General features: G+C 38.0%; 1 protein-coding gene across 1 annotated transcript; it reads left to right on the top strand.

The window, feature by feature from the left end:
• The first annotated feature begins 3,220 nt into the window (after positions 1-3,220).
• Positions 3,221-8,027, top strand: LOC137741135 (uncharacterized). Its single transcript, XM_068480942.1, has 12 exons — positions 3,221-3,486; positions 4,332-4,506; positions 4,633-4,716; positions 4,821-5,062; positions 5,179-5,422; positions 5,530-5,609; positions 5,701-5,785; positions 5,909-6,040; positions 6,124-6,237; positions 6,487-6,528; positions 7,245-7,329; positions 7,456-8,027. Exons 1-12 carry the CDS (start codon positions 3,347-3,349, stop codon positions 7,545-7,547), a joined length of 1,515 nt encoding a protein of 504 aa, XP_068337043.1. The 5' UTR covers positions 3,221-3,346; the 3' UTR covers positions 7,548-8,027.
• Positions 8,028-8,815: the final 788 nt, after the last annotated feature.

The raw sequence follows: 8,815 nt of genomic DNA, 5'->3' as shown, positions 1-8,815 counted from the left end.
GATTAAAAAATAATTAAATATTAAAAATTAAAATATTTTTTTATATAAAATTGTGGGACCTCTCTCTCCTCTCTCTCGCCTCTCTCTCTCCTCTCTCTCTCTCTCATCCCTTTCTGCACACCTACATCCCCAAAAGCCATAAACCTTCCCACCCGCCCCTCCCCCACCCCCCCCCCCCCCCCCCAACCTTCCCCACCACCCTCTCTCTCTCTCCTCTTTCTCTTCTCAGGCGGCGAGGGTGATACTGGAGCCGAAATCGGCCCTCGACTTGAGCAGAAAAGTGTAAAAAAAAAAAAAATAATAACCAAGTTCGTCTTCCCCACCCGAGCCCACTCCCAAATTGGACACACCCCGTCTCCCCCACCTGTCAATCCTTCGTGCCGAGCCCCACCAAATCAGGCCCAGCATCTTCGTCGCCTTGCCGATCTTGTCTCAGGCCCGACAAACCACTGCAAAAAAAAAAAAAAAATACAAAATCTGGATTTTTTTGGTCCAAATTTTTTTTAAATAAAAAGGTGAAGAATAGACAAAGGAAGAAGGTGAAGAATGGATGAAGGTGAAGGTGAAGGTGAAGGTGAGAGAGATAAGAGAGAGAGAGATGGAACGCATGGGAGAATGGGAAGAAAGGCAGAGATGGGTACGGATCAGGAAGAAAAAGGAGAGAAAGGGAGAGAATTATGGGAGGTGGGTCCCACATGTTTTAAAATAAAAATATTAAAATAATTTATTTGATACTTAATTAAAATATTAATATTTTTATCCGCTTAGCTAGGAAGTGGGTTCCGTCTCAAGCCACGTTAGCATTTAACAGAAAAACTGACGGATGTCTGACATTATCACATGTTCGTAAGATGAGGTATGACATTATCACTTTTAAAAGATAAGGTATAAAAATGTCGTTAGACAAATAATTAAGGTAATTTTTTGTCATTTACTGATTATATTATTTCACTCTAGTATTGAATCGGAATATTATTCTTTTGCTCATGTGTGTGCCAAGACCGAGATATATGGATTTGTTACATTCAACAAGAGCTTGGGGTTCAGGTGTCATTTATTGTCTTACTTCATCGTGACAACATTACTGTTACTTATCTTTCTTCCAATCTTGTTTACCATACTCGTATTTAGTGCATATTGAACTTAATTATTATTTTGTTCGCGAAAAAGGCATTTGGTAGTCATCGTATTTGTTATATTTCTTCCCTTGATCACTTGCTGACCTGCTTACCAAAGCTCTCTATTAGCCTCGTCATGGTGTTCGTTGCTCCAAACTCGTTCGGTCAAGCTCATTCAGTTTGAGAGGGAGTGTTAGATTATATTTATTTAATTTAGAATCTTCTCGTTATTATACGAATGCAACTTTCTATTTTATTGTTTTAGAGTATTTTAGGATTCTTCCACATACGGATATATTATAAATATTGTATCATCTTAATTCAAGAAGTCATATATCTATAATTATGTTATTAAACTAAAACATCATTCATATTTGGTTTATTACCGTTTATTCGAACCAAAATCCGATTCATTGAGATACCTATATGTACGGTTGTTACTCCTGACCCAAACTTGTCAATTTGAACCTTTCCCTTGGCCTTGGACCACTTTGTTCATCAAAAAGATGAGTTGAAAATGCTCGTCACTCAGTATACGTGTGAGTGAGTCAAACTTAAGACGTTCTCCAATCATACAAAATTTATCGCTAAATTATCCTATCATGTGCAAATCACTACATTTCATTACCGTCTGTGTTATTTTTTTGATGTGATAATAATATGTCTATATACATCGTAATATTTGTTTACTTTAGTTAAAAAAACTTCAAATCTCAATTTAAACATAGATTCTTATTTATGGAATTATTTACCCAGGTGTCATATGGTACAATTATTCATGCTAAATTATTACGGTCAAATGACTTGACCAAATTGCCCATAAAGACAAAAGAGTTAAAAACAGTGGTTCTCTGATTCTAGACCTGTCCGCAGGGGATTGCATCTCCCCGGTAATTACAATACGAGGTCCAGGGTGTTTAAGCAGAGCCACTACATCACTGACCTGGGCGTCCAACAAATCCACGTCCCTTTACTCGCAAGTGCACATCACACCCCAATCACAACCAAATATGTGAGCCGTCATTGTGGAGTTACAACTCCCGTACAGAGATGTTTTTGTCTAAACCGTGTATACCGATACGCGATTTTATTTATTCAAAATTTTGCATGTTTATTTAAATTTTACTAACATACTTAAAAATCAAAGAAGCGAGGTGTAATGGAAAAATTAGTCATTTGTGACTAAAAATTAAGGAATTTTAACGAAAAGTCCTCGGTACTGTTAACTTTAACGAAAAACCACATTTTTTCATTAAAAAATCAATCTTAGTACTATTCGCTTTACACTTTATTTTATTTTTATCGTTAAAACTCAAAGTTATCAAGCATATTTCATTAGTTTTTCATAAAAATTATTGGTTTTAGACTTTTAGTCTATAAACAGCTTCTTGCAAAATAGAAGTAAAGCTGTGTATGATAAATATTCATTTTCAAACCTCATAAAGCAGAGAGCCTTATTAATTTGAAATCATCATTTTATCGTAAAAGTGAAATATATAAATATTGTTGTCAACCTATATGATTACGGACTAAAATTCTCTCCCATTCTCTTTCCATCTCATTCCATCCCCTCCTTTCACATTCTCTATTTTGTCATTCTCCTTCTATAAAATATTAATATAAAATGTTGACGTGATTTAACCGTGACTGTTCAAATAGAAGAAAAAGGAAGGGAAAGGTACAAAAGAGAGGAAATAATCATATTCCATATCATTACACGTAAAACATAAAATTTTCTCCCGTCATCCTTCTGATTAAATGCGTTGTAGTGTCGTTAAATATGACAACTACACTACAAAAAATAAATAAATATGACAACTACACTTCACCGCAAGGTGGAGTGCGTCACACTCCCACTCCCTAGCGCGTGAATGCGCCGCTCATCCTGCAGCAGCAATCTGGAAATTATTGATAAAGAAATCAAAGAGCTACCCTCCTCTGCCTCAAAACCTCGTGAGCTCGCCATCAACTTCCAATCGATCTCCGCCACGTCATCCTGAGTCATAGCCAAAAGTCGCGCCCGTACACGTGGCGTGCGATGGCCTTTGGGGTGTAAAAAGGGGAGAGGCATATTTTTTGAGGGGTTCTTTTTCGTCATCTACTCGTCGTTGCAATAAAAACGAAGCTCTCACAGAGGAGGGAGTCTGTAGAGAGCGAGAGTACCGTTACTCTGTGTTTCTAGAGAGAGAGAGAAAGAGAGATACCGTGAGGGTGAAGAGAGAGAAAGAATGGAGGATCGGGAGGAGCAGGAGGAGGAAGAGGAGGTGCTGGGGTCGAGCTTGACGATGGAGAAGGTGGCGGCGGCCAAGCAGTTCATAGAGAACCACTACAGAGCTCAGATGAAGAACATTCAGGAGCGGAAGGAAAGGTAATCTGCAATCTGTAGCTTTGATTGCTTCTGGATTTTCTTACTTAGGCTCTGTTTGGATTGCTGAATAATGTAGTTTGGGTAGTAATCCGAACTCTGAATCGTGAAACTATTCGGTGTTTGAATTGGGTGTTGGCATTTCATGAATTGGTTTCGATTTCTGCTGTTTGGTTGCTGAGAAAATGTGGGAAGAACGAAATGTGTGGTGTTATTGTGTTTTGGTTAGTTGAAAGATATTCTGTAATGTTTTGGGTTGAGGAAATGTCAGGGTGAGTAAAGAAGTCAGATTTTGTTAAGATGGAAACAAACAATCATGGGGAAATGAGGGTCAAATAGGGTAGTGTTTCCGTTTGGAAACGAATTGAGGTTTGCGGAATCTGACCCGTGTGGGTTCGGAACTTGTTATCGTGTTTATTTGGTAATCTAGATTGTCTTTGTTTGATTTGGGCTGTACAGCTATTAGACTACTACCCTTAGCCTGGATCAATAATAGTCATAAGTTTGATACAATCCAATCTATCTAGCAAGGGCAGTTCGTCTCTCCCGAAATCTCCCAAATGAGAAGAGGCCGCGTAAAATTTGAGGTTAATGATAGGGTTATTACATTTGCTTTTGATAGAGCTTCACGCTAAAGTTCTAGAAGTAAGGTAATGGAAAGTAAGAAACTTCTCCTCTCACAAACTGCAATTTTCCGCGAACATGGTATTCATTTTCTGAAATTTGCTTTTCTTTTCCATGTTTTAATTTCAAGACTCAGATATTCGAGAGAAATCTTTCAAGGCTACCGCTTTAATGTTTAAGTTCAAAGATACAATGAGCTGACGTTATATTTCTTATTGCTGCAGACGCTGGGTGTTGGAAAGGAAATTAGCTTCGTCAGATGTGCCAAAGGAGGTAAAAATCAACCTGATCAAAGACTTAGAGCGAAAAGAGACAGAATTTATGCGACTTAAAAGGCACAAGATATGCGTTGATGATTTTGAGCCTTTGACCATCATTGGTAGGGGGGCCTTTAGTGAGGTCAGTATTAAACATAGTATTCTAAAGAATGTATTAAACTTTTCATTGGTCACTGGACTCATGTTAGCTAGAAGTTTCATTTTATGCTTTAGCTATGGTTGCTAATTATTCACTCTCAAACTACAGGTCCGATTGTGTCGGGAGAAAAAATCTGGCAATATCTACGCCATGAAAAAGTTGAAGAAATCTGAAATGCTTAAGAGAGGACAGGTAAGATCACATAAGCGACTTTGTTCCAAACCCATCACTGGAACTCGTCCAAGATTTTCATCATGGAAATATTGCTGTTGATGTATTTTCATTTTGCCTTGTAGGTGGAACATGTTAGAGCTGAAAGAAACTTGCTGGCAGAAGTTGCCAGCCATTGCATAGTTAAACTATACTACTCCTTCCAAGATGCAGAGTACTTATACTTAATCATGGAATATCTGCCTGGGGGTGACATGATGACTCTGCTGATTAGGGAAGACACCTTAACTGAAAGTATGGCTAAATTTTACATTGCACAGAGCGTACTGGCCATAGAATCTATTCAGAAACACAACTACATACACAGGTTGAAGAAATCTACTAATATGATATTAAATATTTTATTTTGTTACCAGAATATTTGTTAGGTGATATATTAAGTTGCAATCTTGTCTCACCACTTCATTTTTGCTGCCTTTGCAGAGACATTAAGCCAGACAACCTGCTTCTGGACAAAAATGGTCACATGAAACTCTCAGATTTTGGCCTCTGTAAGCCTCTTGACTGTACAACTTTACCTGCACTGCATGAAAATAGAACTATGGATGATGAAAATATGACAGAACCAATGGACATCGACACATGCGTTCCTGATGCGGATAATCAGAGTAGTTGGAAAAGCCCTGCTGAACAGCTGCAACATTGGCAGATGAACAGGAGAAAGTTGGTATGTTATCATCTTTATGGACTGGTTTTTGCAGTACATCTTTAGCTTTAGCCTTAGCCCTTAGAAGTTCTCCCCTCACTCTATTGTTTTCTTTCCTTCTTCTAAAGGCATTTTCAACTGTGGGGACACCCGACTACATTGCACCTGAAGTGTTATTGAAGAAAGGATATGGGATGGAATGCGACTGGTAAGTTTATACTGCTATTTTTTTTTTTTTTTGTTTTCTCTCGCCTTCTCTCATCTTTGTGTTTGTGATATGTATTGTTTGATTTATTTAGGTGGTCATTGGGAGCAATAATGTACGAAATGCTTGTTGGTTACCCTCCATTTTATTCAGATGATCCAATAACTACATGCAGAAAGGTAATATGCTTAATGCTCATGTAACTCTGAGTGCAAAGTTTCTGTGGTGAGTCGTAGGTTTGAGCTAAGGTCACTTCAGTTTCACATACAAAGTCACTCACTCTATTTGTCAATTTATTTCAGATTGTTCATTGGAGAAACCACTTAAAGTTTCCAGAAGACGCAAGGTTGACAGCTGAGGCTAAGGATCTTATTTGCAGGTTGCTGTGTGATGTTGAACATAGGCTAGGTACTGGCGGGGCACATCAAATCAAAGTAAGGCTCTCCTATTTGAATAAGTTGTTCCTATGATGGGATATTTTCATTGTGTTAAGTTTCTAAAAACTATGTTGTATCAGTCTCATCCTTGGTTCAAGGACGTTGTGTGGGACAAACTCTATGAAATGGACGCAGCATTCAAACCAGAAGTGAATGGGGAGCTTGATACCCAGAACTTTATGAAGTTTGATGAGGTATCTTACAAGATCATCCTTATATTTCTTGTATCATTGTTTTTCATATTCTGCACTAACTCACCAACATTATTGTTTTTTATAACACTTCTACAATCACTTCTATAATTAATAATTTAACAGTTCCACTGAACTCTACGTTTTTAGCTCCTGTACGCTTTCATTCATATGACATGTAGAAGCGTCATTACATTACTGGCAAACGTATTCAAATATTGACTTCCGTACATCTTTTGCATTCGTGCTTAGTTGGACCCACCAGCGTCAGCAAGAACTGGATCTTCACGAAAGGTTTGTAACTGTGATGTTGTCTATTTACTCATGATATGCAATACATGTTCTATATGACATGATATGTAATACTTTACATAATCCATTGGCATTATGATCATCAGTTCTTTTGAAGAGAAAGCCCAATTCTCAATACTGGGTTCCCTTGTTAAAAAGGCACCAGAGCTAAGAGAACTACCATAGGAAAAATAAAACATCATAGCGTAGACCTTTTCATCTATGTTTGTCTTCGAGATGACGTAATGTCAAATTAAAACTGTTGTTTCTAGCCAGAGCTAAGAGAACTACAGTAGGAAAAATAAAACATCATAGCGTAGACCTTTTCATCTATGTTCGTCCTCGAGATGATGTAATTTCAAATCAAAACTGTTGTTTCTAGCCAGCCACCATGAAATCCGCATTAGTGCCGTTCGATGCCAATGACTCTGTTTCTAATATTCTGAGAGGGGAATTTGCTTGAAAAATCAATCTCAGTTGGCTTTTGCTTATATGTCATCTTGTGTAACATTATTTTCAGAACTTAGAAGGATTCTGCATTATTAGGCAACACGTCCTTGCTCTTTTGTTATCTATAGTGTTCTCATGTCTATTTTCCAGAGCATCCACGAAAATCTGCAATAACCTGTTCATGAGAACTCATGCGACATTTTTAGGGGATTTATAATTTAGTATAAATGTACAATGTGTATTCCTTATCACCTTATAATTTCATGCAGTTACAAATGACTCCCAAAGATTTAAGCTTCGTTGGCTACACATACAAGAACTTTGATGCTGTGAAAGGGCTTCGCCAAGCTCTTGGTACGCAATGTTACTCCAATGTCAACTCTCGTTTCCGGAATCATTTTACTTTACTGGAATTACCTGATGTTATTCTGTTATGAACCTAAGTGGATGAAAAGCTTATTTATTAGCTAATATATGCAGGTGAAGCTAGAGTAGATTTTACTGCTGAAAGGGCAGCCAAGGAAGCTGAGTTACAGATGCTTGCATCAGCTGGCGATCCCATGTTACCATAACACCAAATCCCTAGGGATAAAAAGTGACAAGCTGAGCGTGCAGATGTATGCTCATGTCCTTATTCGGGTTCATATTCAAAAGAAACTTGGCATATCTTTCGACGTGGCTGCCGCGCAGTTAGCCAGATTACCATTAAGTGTACAGTAAGTAACTATTGAAGACGACCATGAAAGCCCGGAAAAAGGGCGAGTGAGAGACTTCAGTAATTAGGTTTTGTGAATTAGCATTTTAGAATTAAGGTAGGCTGAGAATTCTGGGAACTGGTTGTCCTGTCTGCCCAGGTTGGCGGTATTTTGTGCAATGCCTTCTCTAGTGGCAGTTTCTGGTCAAAAGTATTAAGTATTTCATGGCCAAATTACCAAGAAACTCAGTAGCCATTTTACAAGTAACTATTTCTCTGTTGCGGTTGTGTAAGCTTTTAAGGGATGGACTTGAAATTTGCTATGAAAAGAAATACTTGTAAAATTATGTTGCTTCAATTTTCATGCTTCCATATTACATCATACGCCTCTTATTCTGGACCAAAATGGAATATGACAAATATATGTACGAGGTCAATTTTTTTGTTTGTTTAATGTCTATTGAACTTAGAGTTCATTAATATATTGGTATTACACTCATATTTTTCGGTATACTGTAAGAGTAATTCCTGTAGAGTTTAATATATCAGTATCAGACTCATTTTTTCCGGTTACGGTGGAAGGTCTTGGTATGTTTGTTTATGGAGTTTGGACATATGTTCTAGCCGTTGGGATGGGCTCTAAGTGCACCTGCAAGTGGCTCTGCTGCCTGTTTTTGATCGGCTCACTCTCCTTCCACACTTGAAAGCCACGCGCCTAACAGAAAAAAATTAAAATCATGGCTCGTCAAGATGACGTCAAGGTGATTTTAGATCACCTTAGTCAGTGGGTTTGGCTATTATAGCCCGTGTGGTCTGCTGGGTAGGGCCGGAGTGGTTTTGGGGAGCTTGAGGGACCAGATAGCCTAATAGCTCAAACAATTTTTTTGGGGTGTAGTTGCTCTAAATGGTAGGGTCAATGAAATGCTTATGTGGTAGGGTCAGATTTGTAGCTAAAAAGAGGCTTACCCTTATGAATCTTTTCATCCCCCAAAAAAGGTGGATAAACGTAGCATGATTCTTTTTTATTACTTTTTACTCATAATTACTCTAAAGAATATGACAACACACTACTATGCACTTTACTTCAATTGCTTTCTGACGGTGACGTGGTGCAGGGACAGGATGGTCATTTTGTTAGTCAATGAG

This window comes from Pyrus communis, chromosome 1, assembly GCF_963583255.1.
Source record: "Pyrus communis chromosome 1, drPyrComm1.1, whole genome shotgun sequence".
Classification (NCBI taxonomy): Eukaryota; Viridiplantae; Streptophyta; class Magnoliopsida; order Rosales; family Rosaceae; genus Pyrus; species Pyrus communis.
Note: the sequence above shows the minus strand (reverse complement) of the source record. Positions and strands in the feature narration are given on the sequence as shown.